The 18,325-nt window shown below is 44.0% G+C and overlaps 1 protein-coding gene across 5 annotated transcripts in view; it reads right to left on the minus strand.

Annotated features, from left to right (window-relative positions):
* MYLK2 (myosin light chain kinase 2) overlaps positions 1–18,325 on the minus strand; it is a 275,761-nt gene that overhangs the window by 8,243 nt on the left and 249,193 nt on the right. For all 5 annotated transcript variants that reach the window (XM_033963945.1, XM_033963947.1, XM_033963942.1 and 2 more), the window contains one exon: positions 16,991–17,123. In XM_033963945.1, coding sequence (XP_033819836.1) covers positions 16,991–17,123 — 133 coding nt within the window. The remainder of the gene's footprint in view (positions 1–16,990; positions 17,124–18,325) is intronic.

Below are 18,325 nucleotides of genomic sequence, written 5' to 3' on the forward strand. Positions count from 1 at the left end.
TGCACGGACAGCTTCATCGACTTGTCGACCAGTACTCCCAAGTCTCTTTCCTGGGGGATCACTCCAAGTACCGCACCAGACATCCTGTATTCGTGTATAAGCATCATCTTACACTTATCCACGTTAAATCCCATTTGTCATGTCACGGCCCATTTCTCAAGCATGTTTGTCACATTGCAGATCTTCGCAATCCTTCTGTGTCTTCACTACTCTAACTTTGTATCGTCCGCAAATTTAATCACTTTGCTCGTCGTACCAATTTCCAGATGTCAATACAATACATAGGAAGTTCACTCCTTCATACTTTTTCAGGCTAGTCTGTTAGAAAAGATGATTCACGGCCTACCATGACCTCAAGCCTTCAAAACATGATGCAAAGGTATCCCTATAGAGCTCTTCTCATATTAGGAAAGGCTAAAGAGGGTTCTTCAGCTTGGAAAAGAGGCTGAGGGGAGATATGATTGAGGTCTACAAAATCTTGAGTGGTATAGAATAGGTACAAGTGAATCAATTTTTATCTATGAAAAATTACAAAGACTAAGGGAAACTCAACGAAGTTACATGGAAATGCTTTTAAAACCAGTAGAAGGAAATATTTTTTCACTCAAAGAATGGTTAAGCTCTGGAACTCATTCACAGAGGATGTGGTAACAACAGTTAACTTATCTCTGTTTAAAATAGGTTTGGACATGTTCCTTGAAGAAAAGTCAATAGGCCACTATTGAACAGACATAGGAGAAGCCACTGCTTGCCCTGGGGGTTGGTAGCATGGAATGTTGCTACTATTTGGGTTTCTGCTAGGTACTTGTGACCTGGATTGGCCACTGTGGAAATAGGATACTAGGTTAGATGGACCATTGGACACATAGCAGTAGCAGTCCTCAGCACAAGACCCTTCCAGTGAGACCTAAATACTTGTTTTTTTTCCAAGATGGCGCCAGGTTAGACACGGTTTTGTGTTACCTCTCATCATCTTTTAGCCTTTTCGTTTATTTTTTGTTCTTTTTACCTTCTATTTTTCTTTAGTCACTCTTATTCTGTTATTTTGACTATTTAAACCCATTTTATTTTTCTTTTGCTCAAACAAAATCTTTAAGTTTTACTATTAGTCGTCCTGCCTGACTGTTAACAGCGGAAAACCTCCAACTGCCAAACTATTCTTGCTGGAGTTTCTCTCCGATCCCCCCTCCCTAGATCATAGAGGGTGCGACATCGCTTGTCTCTGCTCAGACTCTGCTTTTCTGCCAGTGTTTCCAGTTTGGTGCTGACTGTCTCCTCCTCAATGCTGGCGGATGTTTTTGGGCCTTTTGGCTGCTGCCCAACAGACTAGCCTTTCAGCTGCTTGGTAGCTGCTGGCTGTCTCTTCTTCGCGCTGGTTGAGGCTGGATAACGGAGACTGCTGCTCACTGTTGTGACTCATCGATATCGGGTCTCCATGGTTCAGTGTGTGGGCGGTGTCCTGATATGGAACAGTTGCCGTCATTTTCTATGCTTCTATGTCACGTGCCCATAGGGCCATAGCCTATGGCCCATAGGATATGAAACACTTCCGATTCTTTGACTTCCTGAAGTTCCACCATATTGTTTATTTCATGGAATCGTAGTGTGCAGCTTGGTACTGCGGTTATATAACTGTATTCATTTATTAAATTGCAACCAGATATAACTCGTGAAAAAAAAAGAACTAAAGTATCTGTGAAGCTCATGGACTGTCTTTTATGTGCTAAGACCCGCACTAGGAAGAATTCTGTAGCTGATTATTCTAGCTGTTACCAGATTGAGAACTTTACTACTGTGGCAGTGCAAAGGACTTTACTCATACTAGAACCAGGGCTTGCTGGAAAGCTTGTAGTCTGAAGAGGAATCGTTTCATTATTATCAGGTGCTGCCTAAGCTGAAGGAAGGTGAGAATGTGAGAGAGTGTGGCACAGTGGTTAAAGCTACAGTCTCAGCACCCTGGGGTTGTGGGTTCAAACCCATGCTGCATCTTGTGACCCTGGGCAAGTCACTTAATCCCCCCATTGCCCCAAGTGCACAAGATAGATTGTGAGCCCACCGGGAGTGACAGGGAAAAATGCTTGAGCCTGAACAAAAACATGTAAACCATTCTGAGCTCTCCTGGGAGAACGGTATAGAAAATTGAATAAATAAATATAGTTCCAGGGGGATTACTCAGTCACATTTACTTTGCTGGTTAAGGGTTTGTTACATTGGGACACTTGGCTTTTAGCCTAATATAGTGCTGCTATGTGTTATCTTCTCAAGAAATTTCTGTAGTATAACAAATATATATTTTGTAGTGTTATTTTTTAATATTTGTAGCGTTTCCAGATATATCTACATATATAATTTTGTACAAACATTAGTATATTTAAGAATTTATACATCTCCCCATTTTTTTTTTTTTAACTAAGCCACGGTAGAGGTTTCTTCTGTGACCTGGAGTGCTAAATGCTCCGAAATTGTTCCAATGCTCAGAATTCCTATGAGCGTCAGAGCATTTAGTGCCCCAGGCCGCGGTAGAAACCTCAAACATGGTAGGCGGTCTCCAAAGTCCAAATTGGTGGTCAATGAAAAGCAGCACAGCCAAAAAGATGTATAAAAAGCAAGTTCAATTTTATTGTGCAGACATCAGATTAAACCCAACACAGGTCGTATTTGGCCCATATTAGGGCTGCATCAAGTGTTAATACCCCTGCCATCAAGGGTTAAACCCCTGCCATTCTATGATGGAGGCCCTGGGAGTGCTTCATAGCGCATTTCAGGTGATTCAAAGGTGGATGCGTAGTAATCAGTTAAAGCTGAATGTCTCTAAAACAAGAGATCCTCTGTTTCGGTCGACAGAATCAGCTATAACCATTTCCCTCTGAGGTCATGTTAGATAATGCTACTGTCCCTGTGTTGCAGTAATGCAAATACAGTCAAACCGCATTTTGCGAGTAACGCGGTTTGTGAGAATGTTTTGCAAGACAAGCAAAACATTCTCACAAATCATGACTCGCAAACTGAGCGTTGACTCGATTTGCGAGCACTGCCCGCTCGAACCAGCATCGCTCCCCCCTGCCCCCGAGAACCGGCATCGCACCCCGCTGCTTGAACCGGCATCACTCCCGCCCACAAATGCCCCTCCCGAGAACCGGCATCGCACCCCCATGCTGGAAATAACATCCCCCGCTCGCCCAAACAAGCCCCTTACCCCCTCTGGCACCAGCACGCAGCACCAACCCACAGGACGTACTGGTGCCAGTCAATGAAGATCCTGCCTCTTGCCTGGGCTGAGCCTTGAGCATCTGCGCATGCTCAAGGCCTTCTGGCTCTCATTCTGCATCACAGCGCCATGCTGGAAGCGGCATCCCCTGCCCGCCCAAACAAGCCCCTTACCCCATCTAGCACCGGCACGCAGCAACAGCCCACAGGATGTGCCAGTGCCAGTCAACGAAGATCCCGCCTCTTGCCTGGGCTGGGCCTTGAGCATGAGAACGAGAGCCAGGCAAGAGGTGAGATCTATGTTGACTGGCACCGGCACGTCCTGTGGGTTGGTGCTGCGAGCCGGTGCCAGATGGGGTAAGGGGCGTGTTTGGGCGGGCGGGGGATGCCACTGTTCTCGGGGGAGGGGGGAGGGCGTTTGCAAGGGGAGTGATGCCGGTTGGAGCGGGGTGGGGTGGGGTGGAGCAGTGCCGGTAGCCTTGTGGGGGGGGAGGGGGAGGTGAAACCAATCAAGCGAATTTCCCATACTTCCTATGGGGAAATTCGCTTTGATATATGAACAGTTTGGTTTACGAGCATGCTTCTGGAACAAATTATGCTCGTAAACCAAGGTTCCACTGTATCTGGGTGTCATACTGGATTCTGCATTGTCCTTTAAGGCGCAAATAAAAGTAGTGGTCTCGGGAGTATGCTATCGGCTACGCGTTTTACATAGATTAAGAGATTATCTGTCTGAGGATAATTTTAAAACATCATAGTGCTGATGATTAATCCTGTGCTGGATTATTACAATGCTCTGTATCTTGGTTTACCTCAATGTGTTCTTAGGTCCTTGCAACTTGCTCAAAATGCCGCTGCTCATGTGGTGACACATGTTTCTCGGTTTGTGCATATTATGCCAGTTTTGAAAGATTTGCATTGGCTGCCTATTAGGGCTCGCATCAAGTTTAAGATTCTATGTTTAACTTTTAAAATTTTGAAGGATGGTGCTCCAGAGCTGTTACGTTCACTGGTGTACTTTTACATTCCAGCACGGAGTTTACGCTCTAGAGATCAGCTCTGTCTTGATGTGCCCTCCATGGCTGTGGTTAAACTTTTGAGTCACCAGAAAGGCCCTATGGATCTTAAGTAAGCAGCTTCAGTTTTACAGTTTAGAAAACAGCTGAAAACATCTCTGTTCTTGTGGGCTTTTGCAATCAGTGACAGTGAGTAATGAACCAGCAGCCAAGTCTCAGTCAAGTAACAGCAATTAAGTATTTCTGTTTAAATTGTTTATTGTCGGTAGTATTATTATATGTTTGGTGGTTGTATTGTAATATGTTTATTGTATTATGTTCCTTTGTTATCTTATTGATATATGTATTGTATGTGATGATTGTAATTTGTTATTTCTCATTTGGATGTCTTATTGTACTCCGCACAGAATTGCAGGATATAGCGGAATATAAATTTTTAAAATAAATAAATAAAACTAAAAAAGCAATAACAAAACAAAAAATCATCCTCTATAATAAAACCCTAAGTGCGCATGTGCACTTAGGGTTTTGTGATTCCGGCAGCATGCTGTGTCCTTCCATGGCTGTATTCTATTTATGGCGTACAGTGGCTTGAGGCAGCTGTCAGCTTGAGGCACGTGCAGACCGTGGCGGCTTGAGGCGGCTGTCGGCGCATGCAGGCAGTTGAGCTGTGGTGGTTTGAACAGGAATGTCTAGAGGGTGTCGTGCGGGTGCTGACAGGACAGGAGGGCAGATGCAAACGGAATGGAAGCCGAATGCTGGATAGATGGAGCAGATAAGGGTTGCTGCTGGACAGGGAGAGCAGGGAAGAGGTGCTGCTGGACAGGGGGGAAGGTAATAGGAAGGGAGAAGGCCTACTGCTGGACAGGGGAAGCAGAGAAGAGGTGCTGCTGGACAGGGGGGAGGTAAAAGGAATGGAGAAGGCCTACTGCTGGACAGGGGGAGCAGGGAAGAGGTACTGCTGGACAGGGGGGAGGTAAAATGAAGGGAAAAGGGCTTCTGCTAGACAGGGGGAGCAGTGAAGGGGTGCTGCTGGACAGAGGAGAGGTAAAATGAAGGGAGAAGGGCTGATGCTGGACAGGGGGAGCAGGGAAGGGGTGCTGCTGGCAGGGCAGGATTAATTTGTCGAAGGCCCCTAGACACACAAGTACACTGGGCCCCCTACCCCACCCCACCATGCCCCACCCCCATGTATTTACCCATTTTCTTATTTATTTCTTTATTTCCACTTTATTTCTTTTATTTTAAAATTCAAAACAAACAACAAAGATAACCATACCAATGCCAGTGTACAGTTTTTCTTCTATGCAACCTCCAAACATCTATGAACAAATCTCCCCTTCCTTCCTAGATGAAGAGATCTTCAGCTGGCAGGGCTTTGGGAAGCCCACCAATTTATATTTTGCATATGGGTAGGAGGCATGGGACATAGTGGGAAGAAAATTTAGTGCCCATCATTTTATTGGACTAATACATTTCTCACTTAACTTTCAGAGGTTAAAACCTCTTTCTTCAGATCAGTAAACTATACAACTGTTACAGTATCCCTGTCCTGACCTGAGGAAAGGAGTTATGGTCTCTGAATTAGTAAAAAATGTATTAAAATTAGTTCAATAAACAGTATTATCTTATTTCCATTTTCTATTAATAAACGATTATCAATACAGCTACAATAATACCTTATCCTAAAGCAAAAATAAATAAATAAAACAAATAGAATTTTTTTTCGATCTTTGTTGTCTGGTTTCTGCTTTCCTTATCTTCTCATCATTCTCTTCCTTCCATCCACTCTCTGCCCTCTCTCTGCCTCTTCCATATGGCATCTGCTCTCTTTCTATGCCTCTTCCAGAAATTGTTTGCCTCTCCCTTCCATCTCTCTCTCCCTCCCCCCCATTGGTGTGGCATCCATCTTCTTCCCTTCCCTCCTCCAATGGTCTTGCATCTCTCTCCTTCCCTTCCCTCTCCCACACCCCCGTGGTCTGGCATTTTACTCTCTCCTCTCCCTTCCCACCACTTCCATTAGCATCTGCCCCCTTTCTTTCCCTCCAACCCAATTGCATCCAATATCCTTCCCCCTTATGTCTCTCTTCCCTTTCCTTGCACACCAATTCCATCAGCATCTGCCCCTTTTCTCTTCCTTCACCACCCTTCCATACCACGCTGCCCCACCACCCTTCCATACCACCCTGCCCCCTTTTACTTCCTCCAACACCCTTCCATACCATCCTTCTCACAATCCTTCCATACTACCCTGCCCCTTTTCTCTCCTTCCACCATCCTTCCATACCATCCTTCTCGCAATCCTTCCATACCACCCTGCTCGCTTTCTCTCCATGCTCCTTTCTCTCTCCCCTCCAAACATTGCAGCCACCAGCACTGCCTACTGAGCTCTTTTGCAAAAGGCAGCCCGAAAGCAGAATTAGAACAGCTGATGGCAACGGGTTACCCCCCGCATCAATGGCAATGGCCCCCCCGTATCAATGGCAACACAGCCGTATCTGTTACAGGAAGGTCCCTCAATGATTGTGTCTGCCGGTCCATCCCTCTCCGACGTCACTTCTTCCGGAGCAAGTAAGTGATGTCGGAGGGGGATGGACCAGCAGACGCAGTCATCACGGGACCTTCCTGTAACAGAGCCAGCTGCATTACCGTTGATGGAGGGAGCCTGTTACCGTTTTAAAAAAATGGCAAGGTGAGTCATCCTCCTTCAGTGGGCCCCCCTACCAGTTTCGGGCCCTAGGCACATGCCTACTGGGCCTCTTCATTAATCCAGCCCTGGCTGCTGGACACGGGGGAAGGTAAAAGGAAGGGAGAAGGGCTACTGCTGGACAGGGGGAGCAGGCAAGGAGTGGTGGTGGACAGCCTAGGAAACAGAGAGACAGATAGAAAGAAAGACAGAAAGTGGCCAAGGAGAGAGAGCGAAAGAAAGAAAGAAAGACAGACACACACATCTATTCTAGCACCTGTTAATGTAACAGGCTTAAAGACTAGTTATCATAATAAAACAGATAGGGGCTGATTCTACAAACAGATGTCCCAATTATAGGTGGCGGTAGGCATCCTTCCGCCGTTGGGATGCATGTTTGTAGAAAAAAACTCCGTGAGGCAGGATGCCAACACTATAGGTGTTTGTGGTACTATAGGTGTTGTGTACAATAGGAAGACCTACCACAAACATCTATAGTGTAAACATCCTGCTTCAAGGAGTTTTTTTCTACAAACGTGCGATCCAACGGCGGTAGGATGCATACCGCCGCCTATAATTGGGACATCTGTTTGTAAAATCAGCCCCTATCTGTTTTATTATGATAATGATTTTCTGTTTTGTTATTGCTTTTTTAGTTTTATTTATTTATTTATTTTAAAAATGCGAAGTACAATAAGACATCCAAATGAAAAATAACAAATTACAACTATCACATACAACACATACATCAATAAGATAGCAAAGGAACATAATACAATAAACATATTACAATACAACCACCAAACATATAAGTTTCAAGTTTATTCATATTATTTGATTAAATGCTTTTCCAAATTACAAAGCGTTGTACAAAAGATAAAAATATGATTTTAGAGAAATCACATATACATAATACATTAACCGGACCTATATGGGTAATTGCTTTTTAAAACCACAGGAAACAATAAGAAAGAGGGGAGGAAATACAATTTTTAAAGAAAAAGTACATAAAAGGGAAGTACATAAGGAGGGTAGGAAGAAGAGGATTGCTGGCAGAAGTGGGGTCGGATAAGAGAGCTATTAGAAATCTAGGTTTGGAGATAGCAGAAATCGTAAAGTATTACCTCTTGAATGGACTTTATATTTTCAGTTAAAGGCTTCTTTAAAAAGAAGGCACTTTAAACCACTCTTAAATTTCTGCAAATCTTGTTCGAGTCTTATATATAAAGGAAGAGAATTCCAAGTCATTGGAGCAGTTACAGAAAAAATAGAAGCACGACGTGTTCCGATAATTTTCAAGGGTAAACTGTGAAGATGATCTAAGAACTCTCGATGAGCTATGTGGAATCAAAAGCCTATCTATAAATGCCGGAGTGTTGGTCTGTATAGTCTTGAAGACTAGAAGGGCTATTTTATATGTAATCCTGTATGTTATTGGCAACCAGTGAGCTTTTTGCAGTAAAGGTGTGACATGGTCAAATTTCTTTGAGCCTGAAATTATCTTTATTGCTGTGTTTTGTATAAGTTGAAGACGCCTTATACTACCAACAATAAACAACTTAAACAGAAATACTTAATAGCTGTTACTTGACTGAACCTTGGCTGCTGGTTCATTACCCGTTGTTACTGATTGCAAAAGACACCTAGGAATAACCTAAGATCGCCCAAGGCTGGGCATGGTTTTGTCCAGAAGTGGGCTTGGGTGAGTTTAAGTGGTCCTAGGTATCTCCCTAGAACTGCAACAGATGCCTGAAATGTAGGCCTGCAAAATGCTGGCCTACATTTCAAATCTTAAAAGTAGATGCAGCTGACTGAGCTGACCGTGGCATGGGAATCCCTGATGAGCTGAGCTGGCAGGACTCCCCTAAGCTGCGGTTTTGGAAGTCCTGCCAGCTCAGCTGATCAGGATAAAAATACCCCTGCTGCAATCAGTTGAGCTGGCTTCAGTAGAGGACCCCCATCCCCAAAATCAGCAGGAGGGATGCTAATTCCCTCCTGCCTAACACCACCCGATAACCCCTATCAATGATTGGCAGGAGGGATGGCCCAAACTCCCAGACACCCCCCATCAGTGATTGGCAGTAGGGATTTCCACTCCCTCCTGCCTCTGGCCCCACGAACCCTGACGCAGCCCATCGGCAATTGGCAGGAGGGATGCCCACTTCCTCCTGCCACAGCCTCCTTTGATATCTGGGCCAATTAGGGCCTTAGACCACCTTCACAGTACATCCCAGGATGCACCCAGAAGAAAGCCTAAGGCCCTGATTGACCCAGATACCTAAGGCTCCTCCCATTGGAAGGGCCTTAGATACCTGGGCCAATCATGGACTTAGGCCTCTCCCCGGTGCATCCTAGGAAAGGAAAGGCCTGCCATTTTGAAGAGGCAGGCCTGCTGGCTGGAGGGGGTAGACATCCCTCCAGCCAGCCTTACTTTGAAAGATATGGGGGGGGGGGTGTTGGGGATTTGGTGGGGCCAGTGGAAGAAGGGAGTGGGCATCCTCCTGCCAATTGCCAATGGGGTGTTAGGGGTTTTGGGAGGCAGTGGCAGGAGGGAATAGGCATCCCTCCCGCCAGTCACTCATAGGAGGGTGTAAGGGGATCGAGGGTCTTAGGCGGAAGGCAGTAGACATCCCTCCTTCCAATTGCTGATGGGGGTGTTGAGGGGTGTTAGGTAGGAAGGGTTGGGCACCCCTCCTGTTGATTTTGGATGTGGGGGTGTCATCTGCAGCAGCCGAATCAGCTGATTGCAGCAGGAGTATTTTCCCCACAATCAGCTGAGCTGGCAGGACTCTCCAAAGCAGCAGCTTAGCTTAGCTTAGCCAGCCACATCTACTTTTATAATGGGGAAGTCTCTAATAGGTGCTGGGCGTTGGTTAGAGAATCAGGGGGTTAGACGTCCTTTCATTAGGGCAGACACGATTATGAATAGGATGCTGGTACGCGATTCTTAGCTGCTGAGAATGATGTCCTGTACAGAATCAGGCCCATAGTGTATACATACTCACAGCTAGCAGTTATGCATTTTGTCCTGAGTTTTATTTCAAACTTTTTCAATTTATTTTGTCTGAAGAAAAGAAAAAAAAAATCATCTTCTCTTCATATTACCAACAATGCTCATGTCCTTTAGTTTCAGCTGGATCTATATTTACATTTCACCCTCCTCCTAAACAACAAAAGAAAAGCCTACAGCAGTCTGCATCAACTCGAGAATCGAAAGATATCAGAACCACAGTATTCCAGGTGGGGTCTCATCATGGATCTATACAGTCATTATGCCTCTGTATAGATCCATGGTGAGACCCCACCTGGAATACTGTGTACAATTCTGGAGGCCGCATTACCGTAAGGATGTGCTGAGGCTGGAGTCGGTCCAGAGAATGGCCACCCGGATGGTCTCGGGACTGAAGGATCTCCCGTACGAAGAATGGTTAGATAAATTACACCTATACTCGCTCGAGGAGCGCAGAGAGAGGGGAGACATGATCGAGACGTTCAAGTATCTCACGGGCCGCATCGATGCAGAGGAGGATATCTTCTTTTTCAAGGGTCCCACGGCAACAAGAGGACATCCGTGGAAAATCAGAGGCGGGAAACTGCGTGGTGACACCAGGAAATTCTTTTTCACCGAAAGGGTGGTTGATCGCTGGAATAGTCTTCCACTTCAGGTGATTGAGGCCAGCAGCGTGCCTGATTTTAAGGCCAAATGGGATCGACACGTGGGATCTATTCGCAAAGTAAAGGCAGGGGAGGGTCAGTAGGGTGGGCAGACTGGATGGGCCGTGGCCCTTATATGCCGTCAATTTCTATGTTTCTATGTTTCTAACCAGAAACTATACAATGCATAACTGCTATTTGTGAGTTGAGATTTATTGTAACTACATTACTATTTTAAGATTCAATTCTATGAAACTAAAATCTACTATCAAGCCCCTCTGCATCAAACCTCCAGAAAAATTCACACAGTCATTTATTTTTTAATTGTTTGTAAGGCTTTGATTTCCCAGGCCTGGTCTGAATTTACAACTGTAAACATCTGTTTCTCAAACCTGCTTCAAGCAGTCAATCCTTCAGTGCCAACTGGACTGATATAGACAACTATTCTTTCCTGTCAACACTTGACCTGTCCTCACTACTTGCATCATCACCACCTGGGTGAACTACTCTGGTAGCTGGTTGTGTGACATCACGCCCCACCCACAATGACATCACAAGTACTGGATGCTCCTCTCTTTTAAAGGTGTGACGGAACTGAGAGATGCAACTGCTCTTCAGGGCAGCTCCATGCCACCTGAGAGCTGCCCCAACGGGTCCATGAGGCAGGAGAGAGACATGAGAGTCGAAGCTCTGTCTCCTGCCAACATCACTCCTTCTTCCTCTAAGGGCTGATGTCTTCCAGAAAGCTCTGGATGGGCCTGGGTATGGGGGAGGGGAGAGGTGGGGAGGGGGAAAGCTATACAAATGATTTTTGAATGCCTGGAGGGTCTGATCTGGGAGCCTGTGTGGGATCCCCTGCATCCAGGGTAGCGGTGTGCTATACAGAAAGTGATGGCTCCTTTGCCTGAGCTTAGACTCCTCACGATTAATATGAGAGGCTTAAATGTGGCTACTAAGCGGCAGCTCCTATTTTAGTTAGCCCGTTGTTTGAAAGCACAAGTCCTCTTTTTACAAAAAACGCACCTTAAACCTCGACATAAGCATTTATTACGCCATCCTCAATTTTCGGATGTGTATTTAGCTTCCAATACAGAACATAAGAAAACTAAAGGGGTAGGCATATTGATTGCGAGTGCGATACACCGAGTGCAAGCGAGTGATTGGTGATGTGGAGGGGCATTATTTGATCCTGGTTATACAACTTGATGGGGAATGGTAAATGTTAGTCAATGACTACGCTCTGAATGAACACCAGGGTTCCTTTTTTCGCCAGCTGGAGACTCATATCCAGAGTTGTGTTGAGGGTACTGTTGTGCTGGGAGGGGACTTCAATTTACCTTGGCCCCGTAGTGAAGTGGTTCCCAACCCTGTCCTGGAGGACCACCAGGCCAATCGGATTTTCAGGATAGCCCTAATGAATTTGCATGGAGCAGATTTGCATGCCTCTCATTTCCATTATATATAAATCTCTCTCATACATATTCATTATGGCTAGCCTGAAAACTCGATTGGTCTGGTGGTCCTCCAGGACAAGGTTGGGAACCACTGCCTTAAGTTTAAGTTTAGTTTAAGTTTATTAGGATTTTTATATACCGCCTATCAAGGCTTTCTAAGCGGTTTTACAATCAGGTACTTAAGCATTTACAATCAGGTACTTAAGGCAATTAAGTCTTAGTGAATAACTCCAAACCAGGAATTCAGTATGGAAAGTCAGAGTGGAAGGGACTGAAATCCTTGTCTCACTGGGATCTGTGTGATCTCTGGAGAAAGGCTCATCTGATGGAAAAGGACTATACATACTTTTCCCCAGTGCATGATTCTTCCTCCCAGATAGATTTGTGGTGGGAGAAGAAGGGTTGCTGCTATGATTGCAGAAGTGCCGAATAGTGACTAGTACACTTTCCTGTAGTTTTGATTTTGGAGGGGCGGGGCTGGGGAGGGGGAAGTGCGACCGAGGCCACCTTGGAAATTTAATGACGGGCTCCTCTTGGAAGCTGCGAACGTGGAACTCTTAAGTAAAGTCATGGTGGAATATTTGGAATTTAATGATATTAAGGGGATTAAGCCGGTGCTCCTGTGGGAAGGGGGGACATGTGATTGGGATGGCAGCACAGGCAAAACGCCTTAAGGAACGAGAAAAGGGGTCCATAAGGGGGGCAATACATAGACTTGAGATGAAGGAGAGGAGCATGGAATTGTCCTTGCAGGAGCGAAAACAGCTACAGGTGCTTAGGATACAGCTTAAATCTTTGAAACTAGAAGAGAAACAGCAGGCATTGCAGACAGTTAAGCAAGCTTATTTTGAATATGGCAATAAGCCGAGTCGTCTGCTGGCCCATAAGCTCAAAAAAAAGCCTTTAGAAATTTTATACCATTATAAATGGAAAGGGAAACCTTGTTACCCGGTTTATGGACATTGGGCAGGAGTTTAGAGATTATTACCAATCGCTTTATAGTAAAGGTGGGGATCTGGGGGCGGGAAAGATTAAGGGGTTTCTTGACCGGGTTCCTATGCCGTCTTTAGCAGTAGGCGAGGTGTCCCAACTGTCGCTTCCCATTACCTTGGAGGAAATTCGGGAGGCAATTGAAGTTCTGCTGGAAGGGTCTTCTCCAGGGCTTGATGGCTTTACAAATTCTTTTTATATGCAGTTTCAGGGTATAGTACCTCCTTTTTTTGGTGCGAGTATTTAATGCGTTAGATGATGAGATGTTATTGTCAGAATCCTGGAGGTTGGTGGTGGTAACTTTGCTGCTCAAACCAGATAAGAATAGCATTGATTGTGGATCTTATAGCGGAGACTTAGAGGGGATATGATAGAAACTCATAAGATCATGAAGGGTATAGTGAAGGTAGAGAGGGACAGATTCTTCAGACTAGCAGGGGCAGCAAAAACTAGAAGGCACTCAAAAAAATTGATTAAGATTAAGATTAAGATTAATGGGTTAATTTGAAAGGAAACTCTTCAATGAGAGGGCATAGGATGAAGTTAAGAGGTGATAGGCTCCGGAGTAATCTAAGGAAATACTTTTTTACAGAAAGGGTGGTAGATGCATGGAACAGTCTCCCAGAAAAGGTGGTGGAGACAGACTGTGTCTGAATTCAAAAGGGCCTGGAATAGGCACGTGGGATCTCTCGGAGAGAGAAAGAGATAATCGTTACTGCAGATGGGCAGACTAGATGGGCCATATGTTTCTATGTTTAACAGACCCGGTTGAATTGTGTCGTGGAACTTGGCAGGGTTGTCCCCTATCGCCGTTGCTGTTTGCCATAGCAATGGAACTGTTAGTGTGTCTGATCAGACAACAGGGGAATATACAGGGACTGGAGGTGCGAGCTCACTCTCATAAGATTTTACTTTTTGCTTATGGCCAAGTTTACGATTTTCGTGTTAATATGGACCAAGTCGGAGATTCTTATCTCAACCTCCCGTTCCCGCAGGTCCAGCAACTTCAATCACAATTTGCCTTTCGTTGGGCACGAACATCCCTAAAGTATTTGGGTGTTCAGTTAACATTGAGCCCTGCAACATTATATTTGACTAACTACCCTGCCCTGCAACATCGTTTATTTCAGGAATTGGATAGATGGGGAGGTATGATAGGGGTGTTTAGGCCATATCACAGCTATAAAAATGGTGTTATTACCAAAGCTCTTTTTTTTTTTTCCATGGCTCTGCCAATTGCAATCCCGATGGTGTTTTTTTGCAGCTTGAATCAAAAGGTTTTTGCTTATATGAAGTTTTTTTTCCTCTTCAGACAGAGGGACTCTTATTGAATTGTGTTTTGGGGTTTATGTTATGTGACAGCATATAGATGAGTAGGTTCTTTTTTTGTTTTTATTGCATTTTATTTTTTGTTTTTACTGCATTTTATTGTTTGTAATTTCGACTGATTTTGTATGTGTGTATTGTTCCCCGCCTAGATTTGTAGATAGGCGGGTTATAAATAATTTTAAATAAATAAATAAAACAAACATATGGCAGCGTAAACCCCCCTAGGGTGCGGAAAGCTCTATTATTTCAGACCAAACAGAAGGGTGGGATGGGAGTTCCCAATTTTCTTCTTTATCATCAAGAGGTATTATTATAGAAAGTGGCTGATTGGATTGGGTATGAGGATCGTCCTTAGATTACCTTGGGACCCTGTATCTACTTGCAATCCTTTCTGATGGTGAGTAATCCCTCTTTGAGAGTGATTATTAATACCTGGTACCAATTGTGCAGGTAGATGTTCCCACAGCACAGATATTTTGCACTGACTCCTATCAGTCTTTTTGATGGCTTTCCCCCTCAGGGGATGATCCCATTTGGTTTTGATGGGTAAGAGCGGGGTTGTGCACGGTTGGGCAAGTATGACGGGAGGGAGAAATTGTTTCCTTTACTCATTTACAAGAAGAATATGGGCTCTTGCACTCTGATGCATTATCTTATGCACTATTGAGGATTTTTTTGAATAGAAAGACCCACTAGGATTTGGTCTTGGGGGAAATCAGGTTGCAATTAACGTTTTGAAAGGGCATAGGCAGGGGGAGGGGGTATTTCTTGCTTAAATCGGGCATTATTACTCAGGGAGGCACCAGAGGATAGGTATCGGCATACATAGGAGATGGAGGTGGGGATATCAATGGCAGAGAAGGAATGGGGTAGGTGTTATAGGTGTCTTTTCTCTCTGCCTCTTTCTGCTTTTTTTTATGGAAAATGGTTTCAAAATGTATTACCGCTGGTATATGACGTCTGAGAAACTCTCTCTTTTGGGGGCTCAATTTACTGACAGATGTTGGAAGGGCTTTGGGCAATTGGGATCTTTTCAGCATATTTGGTGGGCCTGCCCTAGGGTTAAGGACTATTGTCCAAATTTTGGGGAAACATTATCCTGTTCTCATGGAGGGTTGTTTGCTTAACGGGCCTATGCCTTGGTTTACACCTCAGAAGCACCAGTTTGACCTATTTGTGGTTACATTAAGAACCCTGCCCTACAAAATTAACCGCTTTAGCCAGCTTCTGGCGTACAGCTAAAATCCTGGAGCAGGGGCACTTACTCGATTGCTTGGATTTTGTCCATCTTATGTGCAAATTTACAGCGATGTGTCGCATGCTTATGGGACCCTACCAGAAGATATGGAATAGTTATGTGGCTTGGCAGGCCTCTTCACTCCATTCTGAGTTTGAGACATGATAGGGGGAAGGGGAGGGGGGAGCTACTTTGGGGATGGGGGTTGGGCTTGGTTCTAGGGTGGTGACGAGTTGGGTTCGTAAGAGGGCAGGGAGGTTTGGGGGGTTGTTAATTCTGAAGGGCTCTGGGTTTTGGGGTGCACATTGTGTAAGGGATTTCAATTGGTTTGCGGCATCTTCATAGGCTAGGTGATTGATGTTAGTAACTAGGATGTTTATTCTTGATGGGTTCCGTGTCTTCTGAATGGTTTGGAGTTTTGTTTACTGGTGTGTATGCTATTTTGTATTTCAAACTCAAAACTTTTCAATAAATATTTTTTGGAAAAAACAAAAAAACAAATTAACTGTATCAGTTCAAAAATTACACAGCTCACACATTTTGCTTGTATGTGTCAATATATTTTTCTTGTTTTATAGATATATTTTTCTTTATGTACCCCTTAGTCAGGCTTCAGCTGAAATGTGGATATGCTAGGTTTTATTTTGTGAGCTGAGCAATTGGACTTTATTTCCATTAAAAGGTTTCATTTTATGAATTGTAGAATTATCATGGATGTTTTAAATAAATTAATTGATCAATTCTTCTGTGTTCGTCCCTCTAGTTCTTTTTTGCAACATTGTATACAAGAGGAGTGCCTTCTGCCTGTATCTGGGAATAAAGCAGAAGCATTGTGGGTGTACAAGAGCTCACAACCTCTTCCAGTAGAAGGTGCTGTGTTCTTTAAATGGAAATCTATAAGGGGGAAAGAAGTGATCCTGGGTAGGGAAAGGAGAAGTCAGTTCAGGATATTAGAGACTGTTAGGCAGGGCATTATCTTTAATGTGGGTTAATTATGCTGGATATTACTTATCATGGGGTAATTTTGTAGGGCAGGGTTCTTAACCCAGTCTTCAGGACACACCCAGGTTTTCAGGATATCCAATAAATATACATGACAGAAATCTACATGCATTACCTTCATTTATGCAATTTTATATCCTCCATATTCATTGTGGATATCTTGAAAACCTGACTGGCTGAGTATGTCTTGAGGAGTGGGTTGAGAACTCCTGGTGTAAGGACTGTTCTGGATTGTTTTTGGTTTTATCTGTATGAATGGGTTAAGCCTGTCCTATTTTTTACTAGAGTTCCTTTTCTTAATAAGTTTATTTTTTGTATTGTACAATGCTGTGATTTGCTGAAGCTTGAGTAGTATTTTAAATTTACAATACACATAAACATAGGGTAGTACTACAACATACCGCCATTCGCTTACCTTCCAGCGTCTGCGTGTCATGTACTTCCTCAGCTCAATTTGTGACTTCAGGAGCCGGTTGCAGCGCTTGGCTTTCTCTGCAAAGTTGTTCAACCATGGATGATGTAGACACTGTGCAGCACTCATACGTCCACTGCCACCATAGCAAGAGAAAAGGGGGAAAGGGTTTCCTGTTACTTTCTCCAATACTTGTCAGGAAAATCAGTTGAGGGGCCCCTCTGTACCTAACTAATTGCAGACAGATTTATCACATATACCCCTAGTGATTCTTGCTCAGGATCTCGTCCTTCCAATGGAAACCTAGGTCTCCTTTTACGAAGGTACGTTAGGCTTAACACACGGTGTAGCGCGCGCTAAATTGCCACGCACGCTAGACCTTAATGCCAGCATTGAGCTGGCGTTATTCTAGAAGCATATCGCACAGTTTAGCGTGCAGTAATTTTGTGCGTGCGCTAAATACGCTAGCGCACCTTAGTAAAAGGAGCCCCTAGTGATTATCAGGGAGAAATCTGTCCTATGGTCTCCTGGCATTAACCAAATAGGAGACCATCCTCCCTAAGAAATCTCTAGTAATTACTGACTTAAATAACAGTCCTAACCCAGAAGCCACAAACCATGATACCCTTTATCCCAGATAGACTTTTCCCTCTGTGAATCTCTAGAGCAGACTGGTGTATAGAGTAGTTTCACAATAACTCACAACAGGTATAAGTGGTTTCCACAAGAGTACATAAGAACTACTTGAATCAGAGGACACAATGTGATCTGTTCTACATGCTGTATTAGGTTAATCATTCCATTAAAGTATTCTCTAAGAGTAGCAAATTTCAGTAGTTAAGAATAGTCAGGTTTGGAAGATCTAGCATTGCTTGATTTGTTTGTAATTAGCAAATAAGTAGCACTGGAAGATTTCACTGACATTTTATGTACCCCTGAAGCAGGGGTGTTGTTGAAACATCATCACGTTGGATTTTATATATTTTAATTTATTTAAAGGCACTTTATTAAATTTAGTTTTATTTTTGGCCTTAACCTTTCTTTTACCTTAACATTTGTTTGACCTTGCCTCTCTTTTCTGACTGATATATGTTTACTTATACATATAGAAGGCAATTCTATAACAGGGCACTCATTTATGTGTAGAGGTGCAAGGCTCCTGACATCATATCACAGAATTTGACTGGGTTACCCCTGTGGGATACTTGAAAGAAATCAATAAATCTGCAGTGTTTGGCTTTACAATCTAGAAACCATTACCATGTCTAAATATTTTGCAGAGGCATGCTTGCTCTGAATAAAGATTGTTGCATACCTGAACATGTTTGTGTGCCTGTT

This window comes from Geotrypetes seraphini, chromosome 11, assembly GCF_902459505.1.
Source record: "Geotrypetes seraphini chromosome 11, aGeoSer1.1, whole genome shotgun sequence".
Lineage (NCBI taxonomy): Eukaryota > Metazoa > Chordata > Amphibia > Gymnophiona > Dermophiidae > Geotrypetes > Geotrypetes seraphini.